The sequence below is a fragment of the Neoarius graeffei genome, chromosome 4 (genome assembly GCF_027579695.1).
Source record: "Neoarius graeffei isolate fNeoGra1 chromosome 4, fNeoGra1.pri, whole genome shotgun sequence".
Taxonomy (NCBI): Eukaryota; Metazoa; Chordata; class Actinopteri; order Siluriformes; family Ariidae; genus Neoarius; species Neoarius graeffei.
Window position 1 is genome coordinate 33,327,628 of NC_083572.1, and position 22,199 is coordinate 33,349,826.

Consider the following 22,199-nt stretch of genomic DNA (forward strand, 5'->3'; position numbering starts at 1 on the left):
GTCTCTTATGTGATATGCTGCTCAGATACAAACTTTTTTTTTCTGTAACATTTCATTTTGTGCTGGAAGACTACTGTTTGGAAGTCTAAAATGTTTTTGTACTGACTCAATGTAGAAGTCATACAATAGAAATCTATTGCAAACTTTGTATGAAAAAATAGGGTGCCTAAGACGTTTGTGGAGTACTGTATGTTCATAAATAAATATAAATATAAATAAAAATACATATGGGTTGTTTTACAATCAGGGTACAAAGTTTGTGTCACAGGGGTCCAAAATTCAAATTGATTCAAATTGGTTCTTGTACCAGTTTTTAAGTGAAGGACAAGTTAAAGAACAGATAGGCATGCATAATAGTTTGTATTATAACAAGATTAAGTGTAGCTTTAAGCAGGGCTGGGAGAAACAAATGAAGTGATTCTCGGAGAGGACTTTTTTTGACAATTCAGAATCAACTACTTCCTTAGTGCTTTTAAATATAAGGCTGTAAGCTTTGTGTTAGTTGTCTCTAATATTTATGTCCCAATATCTTGACCACATTTTAGGATGAAAATAATCATTTTAGATATGTTATTTTATATTGAAAAATTAGCTGTCTCGGAGAGGCCTTTTTTTGACGCAATTACATACTAATTTGATCAAAATAGTCTGAAAACTTACTGGCATTCAACATTAAAACTTAACTATGTTTCCAATGATATGGAACCAAATATTTGTTTTATGGTATAAAGAATGATTTAAGTGCATCCCTTTTGGAGCTACCTGTGGTCAAAAAAGCACTTTTTCTAAATGACACAAGTAATTTTGCTAAATATGACATATATTGCCATACATTCACCAAAAATAACGTTATCACCAATTTTTTTTTTTTTTGCATGGTAAATAGAGCTATCACATGGCTACAATAAACAACCAAGTTTATTTAGTCTAGCCTTTTGATATTGAAGATAATAAGTGTTAAATGTGATTTTTAGCTTGCGTACCCTGATTGTAAAACAACCCATATATAATTAGGGTGCAAGTATGGTTTTATACAACTATAACGTAGTTGATAAAAATAGTGGTGGTGATCATAGCCACTGACATTGTGATGAGGTCGTAATTTTAATTAGATCTCTAATATTTGAAAATAAAAGGTATGGGGCTGGCTGTTAACAGATTTTTATGTTTAGCTCTGGATTATTTATTTATCCCCACAAACTTTGAAGCCTGTCATTTTGTGTGCCATTTTGCATTCGCCAAACTGTAAACCACCTCCTGGCAACAGTTACTATAGTGATTACTTACGTCATCCTGCGAAGGTTGCTATAGTCCTGGTGACGTCAATGGCCCTGTAGAATGCCTAGGAAACCCCGGATAGTGGTTACTATGGATACTGGTCGGGGTGGAGCTTAGAGGAGGCGGAAGTGTTAACGCAGGCGGAAGTGGTACAACCCTGAATTCCCTAAGCAGCGAAACGGAGGACGGATTGATACTCCAAGCATTTAGTGACCAAAAGTAGGATTCGAAATATATTTAAATGTGAGTTTCATTGCACCTTGATTCGACTGATATCAGATTGTACATGTATTGAGGGTTATGCTAGTTCATATATGTCTCTGAATGTTGGCAATGGGCGAAAGGTGGTTTGGGGCTGGGTACAAGGACTCTTTTTAGGCCGAAGCGTGTGATGAATGGTGTGTATTTGTTTTCACTGAAACGTTCACTTTCATTATCGGTTCGATTGACGTACGTTCTCTGTTTGTTTAGATACTAACCAGTACGCCACAGCAGTAAACAAACATCTGCAACTGAAAAAGATGAGTCCACGACGCACTTAGATTCATTCCCTGGTCGTCGTAAAACTAGTTGGCTAGCTAGCAAGCAAATAGCCTTCGTTATCGAGAGAAATTTACTGCGGTGCAATCAATGTTCAGGGCCATTTATCGTGTTTTGAGGTACATTTAAAGGCATCGTACCCGGTAATTAAAGGTATTATAAATTTTTCATTGAGTTGGGGTGGGTGGGTGTGTGTCCGCGCGTGTGTTTTAATCCCGTTTCAGCAAATTTCGCAAGAGAATGCGAGAGGGCGTAGCTAGCTGGCCGCTTTTCACAGGGAGGCTACTTTGTTAGCCTGCTTGCTAACACACAGGAGCGGAGTTGAACGTGCTGCAGTGTGAATTAGTTGGTTGTTTCCAAACGGTATCCAACAATCGTGATGCGTTACGAGCTGGATTGAAATAGGTGGCAGATTATAACCATACTTGTTCTACGACGTGTGTGTACGGGAATCTTGTAATTTTAAATGATAGGTTTCGGCCAGCAAATTCGACATTTTACGTAGGCTACCGTGACTATCCCCAGTCTCACGTTATCGCCCTTAAATAATTCTGACTGCGTTTAATAACTGATTTCAAATAACATAGTGAAGCGAAAAACCGTAGGGCAGATCAGCGCCAGCACAATAACAGTTTCCGGATTTATTTTGCTACTCCTATGATGTCGCCTAATAATTTCAACAGTGATGGTAAGAGTGAGTTGATATGAGCCGCCCTGGGCGTGGTCACCGACATGCAAACACCTTCACTAATACCCAGGTGCCTTGGAACGATGACATCACTCGATCACAGCTACCTTAATTCGATGCTGTTGCAGCGCATGCGCTTCGTGATACTGGGAGGAATGTGTTTGGACTCGGGAAGCTTTCTTGCACCTTTGTAGCCAAGATGCACGTGGTTTATTGTATGGAATCAATTTTGTGCCAAAATGTTCATACAATACTTTTGAAATATCAAACAAAAACAAATCAAAATACAAAAAAAGTCAAATTTTTTTAGACTGGCAAACAAATTATTCGTGTAATCGTGCAAAATATCACTCTATTACTCTTCAGAAACCTTTTATTTTTGTTCCGCATCTTTCTCAGTTTTGTTTGACGTAATTTATTTTGGTTGCGATTCCAGCTTTCTCGTTTGCGCTCCCTGACTTTTTGCTCGCAGTTTTGGCACAAACTTCACGTGTGGGTGGGCTGTCCAGGAATGCATTCTCATTGGCTAACTTGTGTTTGACTGACAGCTACGCTCAGCCATTCCCTACTCGGATTCTGGCGGACTGTTTGACGAGTGACCGATCCATTGACGGTAAACAAGGATCGAGTGGACTTCAGTGGCGACTATGATATTGAATTAATTCAGCAAAGTGTAAGTACAGGACAAATGTGTTGTATGTGTTGCAGTAGTACACATTATGCAGGTGTGTTTAACGTTAGCAAGACAGCTATTATATTGGGTAGTGGAGCTAACATTTGACTTGCCACGAAACACCTGCATAATGTGCACTACTGCAACACATACAACACATTTGTCCCGCACTTACACTTTGTTGAATTAATTCAATATCATAGTCGCCACTGAAGTCCACTCGATCCTTGTTTACCGTCAATGGATCGGTCACTTGTCAAACAGTCCGCCAGAATCCGAGTAGGGAATGGCTGAGCGTAGCTGTCAGTCAAACACAAGTTAGCCAATGGGAATGCATTCCTGGACAGCCCACCCACAAGTGAAGTTTGTGCCAAAACTGCAAGCAAAAAGTCAGGGAGCGCAAACGAGAAAGCTGGAATCGCAACCAAAATAAATTACGTCAAACAAAACTGAGAGACGCGGAACAAAAATAAAAGGTTTCTGAAGAGTAATAGAGTGATATTTTGCACGATTACACTAATAATTTGTTTGCCAGTCTAAAAAATTGACACTTTTTTTAATTGATTTATCGTTTTTGTTTGATATTTCAGAAGTATTGTATGAACATTTTGGCACAAAATTGATTCCATAGTAGGGGAGGCTTGGTATAATGTTGTACAATTACCACCATAACTCAGTATCCAAGTTTTCATATTTTGAATGTTGGGTTGTTTTACAATCAGTACAAAGTTTGTGTCACAGGGGTCCAAAATTCAAATTGATTCAAACTGGTTCTTTTTAAGTGAAGGACAAGTTAAAGAACAGATAGGCATGCATAATAGTTTGTATTATAACAAGATTAAGTGTAGCTTTAAGCAGGGCTGGGAGAAACAAATGAAGTGATTCTTGGAGAGGAAATTTTTTTTTTGACAATTCAGAATCCACGACTTCCATAGTGCTTTTAAATATAAGGCTGTAAGCTTTGTGTTAGTTGTCTCTAATATTTATGTCCCAATATCTTGACCACATTTTAGGATGAAAATCATTTATTTTATATTGAAAAATTAGCTGTCTCGGAGAGGACATTTTTTTTGGACACAATTACATACTAATTTGATCAAAATAGTCTGAAAACTTACTGGCATTCAGCATTAAAACTTAACTATGTTTCCAATGATGTGGAACCAAATATGTTTTATGGTATAAAGAATGATTTAAGTGCATCCCTTTTGGAGCTACCTGTGGTCAAAAAAGCACTTTTTCTAAATGACACGAGTAATTTTGCTAAATATGAGATATATTGCCATACATTCACCAGAAATAACGTTATCACAATTTTTTTTTTGCATGGTAAATAGAGCTATCACAGGGCTACAATAAACAACCAAGTTTAGTCAAGCCTTTTGATATTGAAGATGATAAGTGTTAAATGTGACTTTTAGCTTGCGTACCCTGATTGTAAAACAACCCTGTTGAGTTTACACTGTCGCATATTCCAAGTGGAGGGCTTTTAAGTAATTGTGTTGGGGAATCTAAATATTTGTTCTAATCAGTCTTTTGTTGAAAACCTATCCAGTTTATCAATGTCATAGAAGTGGCATTTTCTCTGCGCTGTGCCTTTAAGTTATCTTCTTTCATGTTTAAGGGCTATGACACAAGTAGTACTTTTAAAAATGTATAATGATTTTTCTGATGCAACATAATTAAATAGTCCGCCGAAGGCGAGGTGAATATTGGTAATTATAATACATTTTTTATGGAATAAAAACATGTATTCCATTCCCTTCTAGTAGGTTTATTGATGGCATGCAATATCACATCGCTTATCTTCCATGTATTACACCACTCTCCCTGATGGAGAATGAGCGTGCGGTATTGTAGTAATATTGCACGTTGTCAAGACAACACGATGTCGGAGCTCATGCGACGATCCAATGACAACTTTTTTGCTGCACCTGTGCAGAATCATTTCTTTGTTGGCAGGGAAAGAGAGACCAGTGCTAGGTTTAAGCACTAAATAAATAAACTGGAACTAAAGATGCACCGAACACCCAAAAGGCTACCAAAACTTCATTATATATTCTTCGCACATATCTACAAGAGAAGAACATACCAACAGACATAAAAAAAAAAACTGGAAGAGATGTAAAACTTGCGCACTAGCGAGTGAATGACAGTTTGTAAACAAACATGGTCGTCAGGTTTGCTTCATTAAAAGCGGAAGATTGAGAGAATTTTGGCTGCCGGGTCGCGCCATTGTGTGTAGTTGTCAATGTTGATTTTAAAAGTAAATTACACAGAAAATAATCTTCAGCTTGACTGTGCGAGCATTGGCTTGTACTAACATTATACCAGCTAGAAGGTAACTGGACTGCCATGCTAACAGTACAGAGTTGCGGGTAAGCTAGTGTCGGCCTTTGCTAACGCTACTGCTACGCCGGCTGGAAGCTAACTGGACTGCTGCGCTAACAGCACCGGGTCGCGGGAAAGCTACCGTCGGCCTTCGCTAATGCTACTGCGAAGCTGGCTGGGAGCTAACTGGAATACCGCGCTAACGGCACCGAATCACGGGTAAGATTGCGTTGCCCTGTGAGAATGCTGATATGAAGTGTGTATGTATAATAATATTGACTGGCATTTTTCCATGGTCCATCAGGTATATTCCATTTGGCTAGGATAATACTGAATTCATCACTCGTCAATATCATGCTAGCTGAATGGAATATATATGATGGATCACTCCAAACCAGCCAATATTATTTATATAACCGAGACAAAGTCGAGGTTATTATTCACTGAGGCGGATAATTGTTTTAGTATAAATACAAGTTTGATTATTTAAAAAATAGTGTATTTTAAATAATTTTTAATCTTCAAAAGTGGCATGCAAATTGTGTGTGCAGATTTGTCACTTGTCTATGCCAACTCACAAAATACTTTTTGAAATGGGTAAAATAAATCACAGTTCCACCTTACCCGTTGAGTAGTTTTAGACCAAACTTTGTAGCACCTTTAGTGCTTTTAGGAACAGCATTTTCTTTCATAATTTGTAATTCTTCCTCACTTACGGTGACAGGGATTGGCTGCCATTTGCTGAGTTGCTTGAGGTGATTGGTCGAGAAATTCGGGCTACTTCTCGATAGTCTGCTCAATTTTCTATAATCACCTGCGTATTTATATTAATACTCCTTATGACAAGATGGCATTGAGATTGGGTCCAATTAACATCTGTACCCACTCATTTTCATAATTAACTTCTGAATCTAATTATGAAAATAAGTTGGCACACGTTAGAGAGAACATGCCTTCATTTTCAGTACCATCTTTATCCTGGTCAGAGTTATGTTGTGTATCTGGAGCCTGTTTTGGGAACACTGGGGATGAGGTGGGAATACAAGTCTGTTTCGGGGCATGCAGGAAGCGTTCACATCAGGCTCCTAGTACTTGAGTCTAGGACTCGGACTTCAGTCTGACTCGTGCCCTAATTTAAGGACGCCTGACTTGGACTTGAGTACTGATGGCTTGGATTTGGACTCGTAAATTGGAGACGAGGACTCAGATCTTTTATTTTTTGTAATTTGGCATAAGATTTATCTATGGGGGCGTCGTGGATAAGGTGCCATACCGTAAGTCCGGGGACCCAGGTTCGATTCCGACCCGAGGTCATTTCCCAATCCCTCCCTGTCTCTCTCCTGTCTCTACACTGTCCTATCCAATAAAGGTGAAAAAAGCACCCAAAGATCTCTTTTAAAAAAAAAAAAAAAAAGATATTTATCCATGTTAATTTTTGTACTAATTTTGTGCAAGAGTGCCATACCTGTGCACCTTGGCTCGTACATCAGAGAGACTCTTGGGCACGCTCCGGACAGCGCGCGCAGTAAACTACTCGTACCTACACAGGATTAAGGTGCAACCAGCGTGCCGACCTGAAAACACACTCACTTTGCGAAGTATTGAGTTGTGTTGCTGACACGTTACCAAGCCTTATTTCCTTGTTTGATTTCCTGATCCCTGATTTCCTATTTCTCGTCTTTGATTCTGTCAAGTCTACGATAGCCTGTTTGTGCCTTGCTTGACCTATTGGCTGTTTCACTGTTTTACGATTTTGCCTGCCGTTCTGGATTGTTTACCTGTCTTTACTCGTATTAATAAACACACCACCTGCGCTTACATCTGTCTCCCAACCGTCTCCCAACCATCTCTGACAGAATACTTCACACTCCCTGACAGAGAATGCACATTCAGCTGTTCATACATCATGTTCAGGAACAAACGGTTAATGGTGCTAAAATGGCTACTGTCAAATGGTGTGGTTGGAGTCTTGTTCTCGGACTTGACACTTTTAAAAAATGACTTGGACTTGACTCAGACTTGAACACTGGGCACTCAAGACTGGACTCGGTTTATGGCCCTTTTCCACTACCCTTTTTCAGCTCACTTCAGCCCGACACGGCTCGCGTTTCGACTACCAAAAACCAGCACGACTCAGCTCGTTTCAGCCCTGCTTAGCCCCTAAAACTCGCACCGTTTTGGAGTGGGGCTGAAGCGAGCCAAACCGTGCCAACTGAGGTTGGGGGCGTGAGCAGACACTCCCCTGTGCACTGATTGGTGAGGAGGAGTGTCCTCACATGCCCACACACGCCCCGCGAGCGCGCTGGGATCTGTAAACACCGCAAACCCGGAAGAAGAATAATTATGAATTACGAGAATTTCTGAAGCCTTATGCGCCTCGCCTCATCTATACGCTCTTGCCAGTATCTGTCCGCGTTGTCGGTGACAACAAGCCACAGCACCAAGACCAGCAACACTAACGACTCCATGTCCTCCATGTTTATTGTTTACTATCCGGGTCGTGAGACTACCGCTGAAAAGCTCACTGAATCAGTGACATACAGAGCATCGTGGATGAGTTCGCGGAGCGCAAGGCTCGTCGTATGCCCTTCAAATAATGCGCGCAGTAGGCTATTGATGTTTTATTATGAGCCATGTACAGTTAGTCGCCTAATGTTTTTTTTTGTTTCTGAGTTACATGTTCGTTTGAAGGACTTAATGTACAAAATAACATAGTTGCACCCCGTAGTGTTGAAATTGGTAAACACAGTGCATTCAGTGAGGTTTGCACCGCCCTCCTTTTATTTCTGACTCTTCCTGTCAGCGTTGCAACCTCTGAGCGCTCATTCGTATGCCCTTCAAATAATGTGCGCAGTATAGGCTATTGATGTTTTATTATGAGCCATGTACAGTATCCTAATGTTTTTTGTTTCTGAGTTACATGTTCGTTTGAAGGACTTGATGTACTAAATAACATAGTTGCACCCGGTAGTGTTGAAATTGGTAAACACCGCAGTTGCGGACATCTAAAATGATGTTATGATAAGCTTTAATAAAGGGCCCGGTCATTTGCCCCGCCCCCGGCCCGGCTCTGACTTGTTCCGCCACTGTCACTGATGTCACTGTTTGCGCTGCTTAACGACATCACGTGACGTCCACCCACTTTCGCTAACTCCACCCAATGTGTCCACCCACTTCCAGCCAGCACGGTTCAGCGCGGTTGTAGTCGAAATGCAACTCCAACAGCCCCGCTCAGCCCGACTCAGCTCGGCACGGCACGGCTCAGCCGCGTTTGTAGTGGAAAAGCGGCATTAGTGACTCGACTATAACACTGGTTCACATGGAGTGGCTGTTTAGCAACTGTCTTTCTTTTTTTTTTTTTATTGTTTTATTTTGCACTTGATTCAAGTTGCATGGGCAATACTTGATACAGGTGACTGCTTATATGGGCTCTTCCCGTTTTCCAATCGCAAACTAAAGTGACTTATTTCCTGCTGACTTCACTTTTGTGTCTGCACGTGAGCAAAGCTATTAGGTGGTGTTTACATTAGACCATATCCGTATCGTTTTCGTCGCGGATGCACTGTCCGTTCACATTAAAATGCCGGGAAACGACTCCACAGGCAGAACAACTTGAATCCGCCAGGGCCCACGTATTCAACCCAGTTCGTATCTGATCCGGTGTTGTGTAAACATTGAGATACGAGGAAACGCAGTGCTGAGCTCTAGCTGACGTCATTGGACAACGTCACTGTGACATCCACCTTCCTGATTCGCTGGCGTTGTTCATGCCACGTTGGTCATGTGACGCGACTGCTGAAAAACGACACGGACTTCACTTCCTGCTATTGTTTCCGCCTTGTATTACCTTTTTGTTTTTCATTAAAGAGTATAAAAGTATGAATATAATGGTTTGCTTTGTCATTCTTAATGTTGTTCATGGTAAGATGCAAATACTGCCCATTGTGTAGTTATGATTGTCTTTAGGCTTTCCATCCTTCCACTTGCAAGTGGTGAGTGACTTGCGCATGCCCAATATGCACTGGGATCACACGCACAGCGGCTCAGTCCCGAATCACTGCTCGTGCGCTTTACTCGCGCGCTCTGTGAGCTGCGCAGGGCTGGAGTGCGCACCCTCCAGAGGGCACTCGCTGTTCAGGGCGGAGTGATTTGGAGCGCAGCCGCTGAGGAGGAAGCGCTGAGCCACACTGACACATTTCAACTTGCGTACCGTCTAATTAGTCATGTGATTAACGTATCCGTGTATTGGCGTTGCTGTGTGCACGCGAATCATTTTAAAAACGTTAATCTGATGATCCGCTGATATGGTCTAATGTAAACACCACCTTAGTTAGGATTTCTGTCATTTTGTGCAGATTATTTTACTGTAGCAGTTTGTGTGGCAATGCTGTGCAGATCTACATTTTTAAAAAATTTAAGTTTAAAACGGATAATTAGCTAAATGAGTGAACTATGGTGATCTACATCCATTAGTGTAAAAGGGTAGGGAAGCAATATTTTTTTCAGCATGTTTTATAATCATGACTTGCATGTGGACACATGCCAAGACAATGTTTTTTCAGCATTGTGTAAAATCTGTGAATGGTACCATTGAAAAATGTTATCTGATCTTGCTGCAGTTCATCAGTAAAACTCAAGACCCAAGTGGTGGTTAAGCCTTTTTATTATCTTGCTTACCAAATAAGATGGGTGCATTGCTTCTGCACATTGTAATGCCATGCTCTGTACAAGAATCATGTCTTGTTTTGCCACTTTCCATTTGCATCATTCCACTAAAAATGTGTAAACGCAACATGGAATGCCCTTTTTTTAACAGATCTTTCATACAAGTCCTTGAAAAAAAATCTCCGTCTTATTTGCCCAATGCCCAAGCAGCACCCAAAACATGCTTTCCTGAAAAACAATTCCACTTGCCCAGAGCTTTATTTTGGAGAGGACAGAATGCAGTTGATTTTTTTTTTTTTTTTTAAACAGGTGAAGCATAATTATGATAAATCCACAAAACCATAACACTAATATATATGCAGACACATTCAGAAAAATTCTAGCAGCAGAGAAATTAATAATTTAGGGTATATTAAGCTGTGGAGAGTCCTGTGCAAAATGTCACCGTGGAACCAGTGTAGAAATGAACCTACAGTTCGAGGAGTTCTACACAAACGCACTGAACTTCACAACAGCTGCACGCATGTGAAATGGAAATAACTTGACCAAGGCAGGAAAAACTATTTTGGATAAATTTATTGAGAATAAATGAAGAGGGAACTGAACATTTATTGAAATTATTGCAACAGTGATTTACTATGACTAAGAACTAGAACTGGAATGTGCTGATTCTGTTAGCGTTTGTAATTATACCATCTGCTATTGGATAAAATTAAAGTAAAACCTTACAATGTTTGAAAGTCTAGAGCAAGATATATATATACACATGTTCTTTACACATAGGTTTTCTTGCTTTTTGTAATTTTTTAAACCGTTCCATGTTGGGATTTTTCAGGGAAAAAGAAGGTATATTCCAATATCTAGCTCGTGCTAGGCCACAAATCTGCACCGTCACTCCAGTCATTTCAAGGAATTTTGTATGGATCAGAACTGCTAATTTCCACATATATCTTTCCTTCGTTTCTTTCTGACTAAGATTGTCCAAGTCATCCGGTAGTAGAGCTTTTATTAGCTGTAGTTTTCTTCGGACAACAGCAACAGACACTGGAGATCTCTGCTTGGCTTCAGTATGTGAACTGCCAATCAGCGGGTCCCGTGTGTGTGTGTGTGTGTTTTTTTTTTTTTTTAACGATTTTTATGTCACAATGTACAACCAATGGGAGACACCCTTTGTCGGCTGTCCACCAATCACAGGCTCCCATGCCACAATGGTGGTATGTTGATATTTAGAAAATGTTACGAAATATATGAAACCATCAAAAGCAATAAGAGAAATCGTTATTTATATATTTCTCTCACTGGTAAGAGGTAAGGAACATTTATTCAGTGACATTGTTTGTTTATTAACTCCAATTGTGATGTAAAAGTTCCTGGTTTGACACCTGCCCCCTTCAGCTGTGCTGCTGGCACATGATGTCCTTGACCCTCGCTGCCCTTGGCCAATTGGTATAATTACATCATTGCGTGGACCCCTCTGAGCCGAGCTTTTCCAGTACACCTTGAACACACGCATACTTCAACAAATTATAACCAAAAGCAAGGAAATTTGAATGATTTTCCTCAAAATATATTTTTTTGTACTTTTATATATTGTGTTGAAAAAAACTTAACGTGTTTCCCGTGAAATGAGATGAGCTACTTTAGACTGGTTCCCTGCTCTCTTAGCACAGTGAGCATAGACTGTAAAAAATTTGTTTTAACTTAGTTAGTACCCGGGCTTGCCTTAAAATTTCGAGTTCATTGAAATTCATATAGTAAGTTAAATTGTTCACCTCGTTGTGTTAACTTTATTAATTTCAATGAACTCGAAATTTTAAGGCAAGCCCGGGTACTAACTAAGTTAAAACAAATCATTTTTTACAGTGTAGTCAATGTCTGATTTTTGCTAGACATGGGTGAACTTTGTTTTGACGAGGAGTCAGATGTCACGATGTGTGATTCACTTTGCAGAATAATAATAATAATAATAATAGAAATATGCTACTGCCGGACAGAGAGTTCAGGCCTGCATCGCGGAGCAGTTGCTTAGGTTGCAAGGACTAACTATTGTCGTCCGATCGGACAATTACCATTAAAGTTTCTCGTCTTTGCACATATTTTAGCTGTCTTGGACATGTGTTTTTTTGAGCATAGCATATCATGCTTTTTTAAAACATGAAATGTCTCCATTTTTGTTTTCTGATTAGAATATGGATTTGTGGCCATACTGCATCCTGATAATTGTAGTTTGTCATTTTGTATTTCTTGTTCAAATTCAGAGAAAGTAAATTCTGAGTTGTGCTAACAATCTGAACATCCATTTCAAATTGTTTGCAATAAACCTTACTAGATAGACAAATGACTACCACAACAGCTTATGGTTTAGAGAGCCAGTATTTTAAAGGGGATATATTATGAAAACTCACTTTTTCCATGCTTGTGGACATACAATACCAGTCGACAAGTTTGGACACCTACTTGTTCATAGGTTTTTCTGTATCTTGACTATGTGCTACATTGTAGAACAATACTGAAGACATTAAATCTATTAAACTAGATGTGCATGAATGAAATAGTGGTAAACAGTGTTAAAATGCTTCGTATTTTAGGTTCAAAGTAGCCACTGGTTATGCTTTGCATACTATTGGCAGTGTCTTAACCAGCTTCATGAGGTAGTTACTGGGATACTTTATGCTTAGTGGGTGTGTTAAGAGTTAGTGGAATTTCTTGCCGCCTTAATGTTTGAGGGCATCAAATAATAGTAAATAGTAAAAATACAGTAAATAGCCCGATTCAGCAACTGTCGTCATCCATGATATTTCTGGACACAAGTGTTTTACTGGGAAATACGCCACTTGTATTTTTCATACGAACTACATCTGGATGGCAACCATTACATGTTTGAGTGTCACTCATGCAGAAATTGAATTGTTTTGATGGATTTGAGTACTTTTTATTTGTAAATGTCATAAAAAGAATCACACGTTGGCTTGCGATTAGTTTATCATGTGTTGAAAAACCTCAAATTTTTCATATGAAATAGATCGTGTCTGAGTGACGTATTTCCTGATATTTCACTTTAATGAAATCACTCCCAATATTTTCCTGCTGACTAGATGTGCATTGTGAAAATGGTGAACCGGCTCAAAACTAAAATCTTTTTTTTGTGTGTGTGGGGGGGGCACGTGTCCATATGAACGTTGTGCGGATATTAGTATGGTGACACAAAGAGATGAAGTTTATCTTGTTGAAAATATTTTCACTTGTTTGCTTCACTCACTCATGATGTATCCATTCACCACTCGAAGATCAACTTCATATCTTCATGCCACCATGTAATATCCTCCATTTATAAAACCACTCAATTAAGAAATGAGTCCATTACTTTAAGACATGAAGTCTTTCTTAATAAAAATTGACAATGTTGAATTAGGTGTGTTCAAACTTTTGACTGGTACTTTGGTTGACTGTGTGCCCAAAACCATTTCTCATGGCATAAGTAGACTAGGGCTGAAGTTTATCAAAAAATTAACGATTAACATCAATTGGTTGGGTTGTTTTTAAAATTTACAAAATGCCCAAAATGCCCCCCCCCCCCCCCCCCCCCCCCCCCCAAGCATTGCAAAAAACTATTACTGCTATGAAATTTATCTGCTTAAACGGGTCGGTCACCGCAAACTCTTAGACAGGGTGTGTTAAATTCTTACACATCAGTGTGTTTTGGGACAACACGTGTTCATTTTGACATTGTAAATGATTTTAACACCATGAATGTCAGTACGTTTACATGCACATCCAAATCGAGCTGCTGTCGGTAATCGAGCAAAGGGTCCCAGCAGGGGTGCCAGAGAAATCCAATCCTACATGCACACAAGGAAATCGAGCTATTGTGTGAGGTACATTGTGCACCCGAGCCACAGGTGGCGCTACACGCCCCATCGTGTTGGTACACTTCCGGTTGTCGTCATGAAGAAGAGCTATTCAAGAGTGTAAACAAAGTTATCAGTTCCGTGTTCTCCATTGCGCGTTTTTCTCCCGTCCATGAATTTTAATATATTCAACTCCTTAAGCTGAATGAGCATGAACTCTGTCTCCTCATTGCTCCAGAAGTGCGCGTTTCTGCTTGCCATTTTCTCTTCATTTGTTCCTCCTGACCTCTTCTGCTGCTCGCTACTACTGTTGTCATGCCGACCGAGGCTGTCGTGTTTCCTGCTTGTGGTCTCATCACTTCCGGAAGGGGCAGTGCTGAAGTAAGTAGCTCGACTACGTAGCTCGATAGGGTATACATGCACTAAGTAGCTCGGCAAAAATCGCATAATCTAGGTCGTGTAGCTCGATTACGAGAAATCAAGTTTGGTTCAATTTCAGCCTAGCTAAGGTGTTTCCATGGCATTTAGAACTTCGATTTCAGTCGAGCAACGGCAGAAATTCAATTTTCTCTGTGCATGTAAACGCAGTGTGTCAGGAAGGTTAACGTAGGTTAAGGTGGGACTGTGGCTGCTACACCACTGGAATGACATCCTGACCCCTATTTGGTGGACCCCCCCCCCAATAATTGTAAAGCGACCTTGGGTTTTGAGAAAGGCGCTATATAAATTGAACTTATTATTTATTATTATTATTACATGTAATAACGCATGCTGTTCTTGGCTACGCACATTGTTAAAAGCCCTTCACACAAGTGTGTGACACAAAATTGACAATACATGATGACTTTAACACATTTTTATCATTAAGTATTAACCGTAAGAGTCAAAGAAATGTAACTGCAAACATGAAGATACAAATTCATAGAATTTCAGCAGTAATAAAGGAAATGTGATGGAGGACACAACTTTTTGTCCAATTTCATTAGGCAATGTTACACACAACCATACCTACATTTCAGTTGTTTCAAAACTTTGTATCTTGGGTTGACGTAAATCCGAGCACCCACGAATCACTTGCCAAGAATCATCTTCAGATTGGTCCATTTGCTGATTTTAAAAAAATGAACAAAATGTTAATATTTAGACAGTAGCCATAATGCAGTCTGACTAGAACAGAGTAAAATATACACAGTCTAACATTTGTTCGAAACTAAACTAGTATTAAAAATAATGGCAACACATCTCATTTTTGCATGTAAATGCATGCGAAAATGATTTACAGTACAACTTGCCTCAAGATTTTGCTAGCTATCACTCGTGACAATCCTCTCCCCATCAAAATGGCGGTTTTGAAGTTATACAACTTCCATGATGCTTATCGCGCACTCTAGCCAAAGTCATTGGAAGTCAGCATTACTCAGTGACATTGTACATGAAACACATCAACCAAAAATAAGTTCACTACTGTAAGGACAACACAAACCAGGCTTGCCCTGCTTCAAGAGCGCACAGAATTTAGTTGTTTAAAACAAGTAGCAAGCTAATGTTATTCAAGCTGAAGACCTGGAGAGCTAGCATTTATGTAACACTACTTGAATAACTCTGTTTAGTTAAAATTGCTCAACTGGCATCCCTTAACCAAGTACTATAATTCCACCGATTTCCAGGGGGTTGTAAGCAGGAGTCTTCAATCTTATCCGCAAAGGGCCAGAGTATTACACTACGAGTAGCAAGTACTGATTAGCATCTTTATGTAGAACAGTATACAATAAAATGTAAAGGAACCAGCAAGCTGACGTCATCAGAGTCCAGGCTGGTTGCAGGTCAGCTAAATCAAATGGCTCATTCATTAAAAAACAAACAAAAAACACACTGTGTAGAGATCAGTCTACATATTGTGTTGAAATTGAACAAGTTCATAGGTGAATTTTAAAACTACACAACTGTGGTATTTTTATTTATTTTTTATTTTATTAAAGCTGAATTCTTCCAACGCTTATTTTGGGCATATCAGACACTCACTGGTCGTGCTGTGAAAATGAGCGTCTGCATGCACAATTTAAGCTTCCAAATCGGTCATTGCTTAACTCTTGAATATTTTCTAGTATTCTTGAATACTGTCATGAAAAAGCTTTAATTTCTTTGGAAAGCAAAGATTACATCTCGTTAAGATCTGTTCAGTACTTTGGGAATAACGGCAGGTTTAATTTGGTACAACAGGGTAAAAACTCTGCTTGTGTGATGTCGAGAAACTGCTAGTGCTTTTATTTATTTTTTGAGTCGTGGGAAAGTGGTCAGGCTCTCTTCTGATCGGTTTCCAACTGGACTACTCGTGAATATCAGACAACTTTTATAGGGATGTTCTCTAGCACTCACTTTCTGATGACGTATTCGGCAAAAGATTGTCAGCTAGTTTTGAGATTTACTGAAGTCTTCTGTGAATCAAATTTTTTTTCTTTTCTCTTCTCCATAGCTTTACCAACTTATTTTTTCAAATCAAACTGATCCATGTAAATAATGACACTTGTATTCTAAAATAGTTTTGATGAAAAATGGCGATCTTGGTGGTCGGAATGGTATTTTAAGAAGTCAGAAACGTGAGTCAGTTTCAATTAAATGGAATTGTTTATTGGATGTGGATGAGTTTTTTTTTTTTTTTTTTTTGTTTTTTTTTTCTTTTTTCTTTCTTTTCCCCCCCTCTCCTCTCTCCTCCAAGGTTAGCCTTGAAAGCTGCGAATATTATTCAAAATCATTTATATTTCATATGAACACTAGTAGGCCCTACTGAGAGATACAAAGGCCTACAGAGCACAGAGGGTATTAGAAATATTCTATTGCTTTATTTTGATAGAGAATGGTAGATGTGAATGGCATTCAGTGCTTATTTATGCACGTTTTATAATTATAATTGGGGTAGCAAAATTCCTGGGAATTTTCAGAGTGGAAAATTTCCATGGAAATTTTGGGAATTTATGGGAATTTTGGGGACCTTTCAGGAATTTTCAAAACCAACTTTATCTGCCATGGAAATTGTAACAAATTGTCAACATTGAAGAAAAGTAATCATCTTCTGCCCTAGACAGTCTTTGGCTTTCTTCTGTTTCGTGCCGCGGGATGACCTCTTTAAATGCCCAAGTGTCAACAAAAACAACTCGCGAACTACGTGTCAAACTCCCGCGCCGGTGGGTGAAAGGTCATTCAGTCTCAATTTAATTGAATTTTATATTTTCAATGACCTACACAACCTGTATGGAGCCAACACGACCATGATTTAACTAAAACAAGGGAATGAGTAAAATGTGGCCACAAATTGGTATATGTAATTTGATGACTCCTTGTTACTGAAGAGACCCACTATCATTGTCCACAAACTTGATGTAATTTGAGCTGTGCCAGGTAGCACAGTTGTCAGCAGAGTAAACAGCAGTGGGCTGAGCACACAGCCCTGGGGGTATCTGTGCTCATTTTGAGGACCATGCTGGTGTTGTCCTGTGGAGACTGACTGGGGCCTGTCAGTAATGAAGTCCAGCATCCAATTACAGTGCCGGTCCAAATTCTGTACCAGCTTCTGTGGGATGATTGCGTTGAATGCTGAACTGAAGTCTGTAAATATTCTAATGTAACTGTCCTTTTTGTCCTGATGTGAGAGGGTCAGGTTGAGGGTAGTTGAAATGGCATCATCTGTGGTGCGGTTTTGGTGGTAAGCAAACTGGAGGGGGTCTAATTCCTGTGGATGTGCTTTCATGTACCTCAATACCAGGCTCTCGAAGCACTTCATGATGGGCGCGAGTGCTGTAGGCCGGTAGTCGTTGAGACCGGTAGTCGTTGAGACCGGACATAACCATTCCTGTGCCAAAGAAGTCTTTGAGGCATGCAGGTACAATAGCTGTGCTCAGGCATGTGAAGATGTGTGCAAGCTGATCAGCACATTCCGTGAGCACCCAACCAGGTATGTTGTCAGGACCTGCTGGTTTCCATGGGTTCACTCTGTGAAGAGTCTTCTTGACGTCAGCAGCAGAAAGACAGAGTACCTGATTGTTGGGGAAGGGGGTTGTCTTTCTTGCTGTTTTCCTGTTTTGTCTCAAAACAGGCGAGAAAGTCATTCAGTACAGTACCTTGCAAAGTATTCATCCCCCTTGGTGTTTGTCCTGTTTTGTTGTATTTCAAGCTGGAATTAAAATGGATTTTTGGGGGGTTGGCTCCATTTGATTTATGAGTACCGACTAGTAGCCTAGTGGTAGCGTGTCCGCTTCTCGATCGGGAGATCGTGAGTTCTATTCACGGTCGGGTCATACCAAAGACCATCATAAAAATGGTACCTACTACCATCTGGCAAGGCACGCTGCAATACAGATGCAAGTGTTAAACTCTCGTGGTTACCAGAGGACTAGCCCCCCACTGTAACCCTAGCTATGTAATAGGTGAGAGGCCGAGGGCTGTGGAAACGGAGATCGGCGCCGCCCGATGCGCCACATGGCATGGGAGGGACTTTAACTTTTAGCTCCATTTGATTAATACAACATGCCTACAACTTGAAAGGTGCACACTCTTTAAATTGAGACAAACAGTTAAGATGAAAAAACAAATCTGGAGTGTGCATAGATATCTCTTCCCACCCCCACCCCCCAAAAAAAGTGTCAATACTTTATAGAGCCACCTTTTTGTTACAATTACAGCTGCAAGTCTTTTGGGGTATGTCTCTATTAGCTTAGCATATCTAGCCACTGGGATTTTTGCCCATTCCTCAAAGTAAAACTGCTCCAACTCAAGTTTGATGGGTTGTGTTGGTGTACAGCAATCTTCAAGTTATGCCACAGATTCTCAGTTGGATTAAGGTCTGGGCTTTGATTAGGCCATTCTAAGACATTTAAATGTTTCTCTTTAAACCACTCCAGTGTAGCTTTAGCAGTATGTTTTGGGTCATTGTCCTGCTAGACCGTGAACCTTTGTCCCAGTTTAAAACCTCTGGCTGACTCAAACAGGTTTTCCTCCAGAATTACCCTGTATTTAGTGCCATCCATCTTTCCTTCAGTCCTGACCAGCTTTCTTGTCCCTGCAGATGAACAACATCCTCGCAGCATGATGCTGCCACCACCATGCTTCATTGTAGGGATGGTGTTCTCAGGGTGTTGGGTTTGCGCCACACATGGCATTTCTCATGATGGCCAAAAAGTTCAGTTTTAGTCTCATTTGACCAGAGAATCATCTTCCATATGTTTGGGGAGTCTGCCACACGCTGTTGGACAAACTCCAAATGTGTGTGTTAAAATTTTTTTTTTTTTATTATAAAGCAATGACTTTTTCTGGCCACTCTTCCATAAAGCCTACTCTGTGGAGTGTATGGCTTAAAGTGGTCCTATGGACAGATACTCCCATCTCCACTGTGGATCTTTGCAGCTCCTTCAGCGTTATCGTTGGTGTCTTTGTTGCATCTTTGATTAATGCACTCCTTGCTCAGTCTGAAAGTTTTGGTGGGCGGCCTTCTCTTGTCAGGTTTGTGGTGGTGCCATTTTCTTTCCATTTTGCTCTAATGGATTTAATGTTGCTCCCTGGGATATTCAAAGTTTGGGATATTTTTAATGACCCAACCCTGATCTATACTTCTCCACAACTTTGTCTCTGACCTGGTTTGGAGTGCTCCTTGGTTTTCATGTTGCTTGCTTATTGTTGCAGAGTCTGGGTCCTTCCAGAACAGGTTGATTTTATACAGATGAAATGTGACTGATCATGTGACACTTTGACTGCACACAGGTGGATCTTAATCAACTAATGTGACTTATGAAGTTAATTGGTTGCACCAGCTCTTATTTCGGGGTTTCATATGAAAGGGGGTGAATACCTATGCACACTCCAGATTTGTTTTTTTTCATCTTAATTATTGTTTGTCACAATAAAACAATGTGCACTTTTAAAGCAGGCATGTAGGAATGTTGTCTAAATCAAATGGTGCTAACCCTCCACAAATCCATTTTAATTCTAGCTTGTAACGTGACAAAAGAGGACAAACACCAAGGGGGATGAATACTTTTGCAAGGCACTGTACGTCTGGCAGGGAGGGCCTCAATGCTGTAGGCTTGCGTGTTGGCTTGCAGTGTGTGATGGTTTGAATGCCCTGCCACATGTACAGAGTGTCCTTTGAGTCCATGAAGTGACTGTTGATCTCTGCATATGCTCACTTTGCCTCTTTGATGGCATGTGACAGTTTGGCTCTAGCTGTCGTGTAGACAGCTCTCTGTCTTTGGACTTGAAAATCAAATCCCTGATTTTCACCAGGGTGTGTAGCTCTGCAGAGAACCAGGCTTTATGGTTTCCACAGAAGTTTTGGACAGTGGCATCCTCAATGCACTTGCTGATGTACCCAGTCACTGAGGTTGTATACCCTTACAGGTCCACTGAATTGTTCATAGCTTCCTTGGACATGTTCTAGTCTGTACAGTCAAAACAGTCTTGTAGGGCAGATAGAACACCTTGTAGCCAAGTTCTTGCCCCTCTCAAGGCTGGTCTGATTTAATTTGTGAAAGGGTCTGGAGGTGGGGGAGGGATGCAGCCTTGCATATATGCTGAATGTTTGTGTATTACAAGATCCAGTATGCTATCCCTTCCTCTAGCAAAGTCGGTGTTTTGATGAAATCTTGGTAGAACTGACTTGTGTGATGTGTTGAAGTCCCTGGTAACAATGAAGAAGCCATCAGGGTGATTTGTCTGAAGCTCGCTGATGATCCCACAGGGTTTGCTCAGGGCACCACTAGCTTTTAGCCTTAGTGCTAGGCAAGACATCAACAGCAATGATGACTTATAGTGAGCTCTCTAGGAATATAAAAAAGGTCTGCATCTAACTGCTGAAACCTCAGAGTGCTGAACAGTGCACAGATTGCTGCATTTGTACACCAGCTGTTATTGATATAAACACACAAGCTGATGCGCGTTTTGCCCGACAAGGAAGCATTTGTTGGCGTGGAAGGCGGCTAGCCTGTCTAGTGCAGTCGCAGCCAGCGATGCTTTTATGCAGCCATGTCTTGAAGATGAGAGCACAGCTATGTCCTATCTCTCTTCCGGGGGTCAGAAGCAGACTTAAACAGTAGTTTATTGTCTATGAAGCACATATGGAGCACTTGCATGTGACGTCACAGCCGATCCAGATTGTGACAGACGCCATCTTGTCGGTCAAACGCCATATTTCCGCCTTCTACTTCTGGTTCTACTTCTACCTTTTCTTCTGGAAAACCCTACTATATACAATTCTACTACAACGGCTGTGGCTACAAGCTCTCCCTACCTGTGCACGTTTGTTTTTTGTGTGTATTTTTGCGTGTTGTTCGTCTGTACCGGACTTCAATATCCACTACAACCGTATGGACTTACTGGACATTGGTTTCCAGCAGAAAATGACGGTTTGTAGCGATTTCCATCGCATGCACAACATTCCGGACGAGAGAGGGGGGAAAAAAAACATTCCGGATGAGATAGCGAGACCAGCGGGGTCTCCGTGGATTGTTATTGGAAACAAAGCTAAGGAGGCGGTGCCGGGAGAGGAAGCAAAAGCGAGGCTGCAGAGCCAGCCTGTTGACTAAGCTCAGAAAACAGCCACTCAAATCTCCACTGCTAAGCCTCTACCTCTCCAACGCCAGGTAAAACAAGACGGACGAGTTGGAATTACAGCTGGAATTACCTTATTCTATTCTATAATCGGCTGGTCAGTGCTATACTCAATACTTAAGTGACTTACCCATCCAGTGAGGATCATTTTCTTGTTTACAAGATGCCACATCTGAGTCGCTGACAAATCCTGAATTTCTGTAAAGATAACTGTCCAGAGATTTATAAGCATGCAGTGCTTCACCACTGAACAGCGAGGGAAAGTTAATGAGGTAATTATACACGTCCGGGTATTCCACCTCTGGCAGTTCCATATCCACTGACATGGTTGTGAAAACTCCATCCGGAAAGCCATAAGGGTCACTAATCTGTAGATTGTTTATTTTAGACATGTATCTAGTTATCTGTTCATTAGAAAAATGAGCTGTGTAGTCCGTCGGTTGAAATTGATCCATTCTGTACACGAGTGCAGCAATATTCAGCTGTGCTGTTGACCGACAAGATGGCAGCTGTGTACTTTCCGGTCACGTGACTGCAAGATCTCTATTGGAGAGAAGAGAAGGGAGTGCTGGCTGGCTTT

At 40.6% G+C, this 22,199-nt stretch overlaps 1 protein-coding gene across 3 annotated transcripts in view; it reads left to right on the top strand.

Moving 5' to 3' along the window:
* The first annotated feature begins 1,395 nt into the window (after positions 1–1,395).
* Positions 1,396–22,199, top strand: part of ywhaba (tyrosine 3-monooxygenase/tryptophan 5-monooxygenase activation protein, beta polypeptide a) — a 107,526-nt gene continuing 86,722 nt past the window's right edge. The window contains exon 1 of one of the 3 annotated variants that reach the window (XM_060919138.1): positions 1,396–1,521. Coding sequence is in view for 1 of the 3 variants with exons in the window: in XM_060919137.1 (XP_060775120.1) it covers positions 5,668–5,729 (62 nt within the window). In the remaining 2 variants the exon portion in view is untranslated. Of the gene's footprint in view, positions 1,522–5,652; positions 5,730–22,199 lie in introns of those variants that run through there. The other 2 variants (XM_060919139.1, XM_060919137.1) reach the window with 2 other exon arrangements.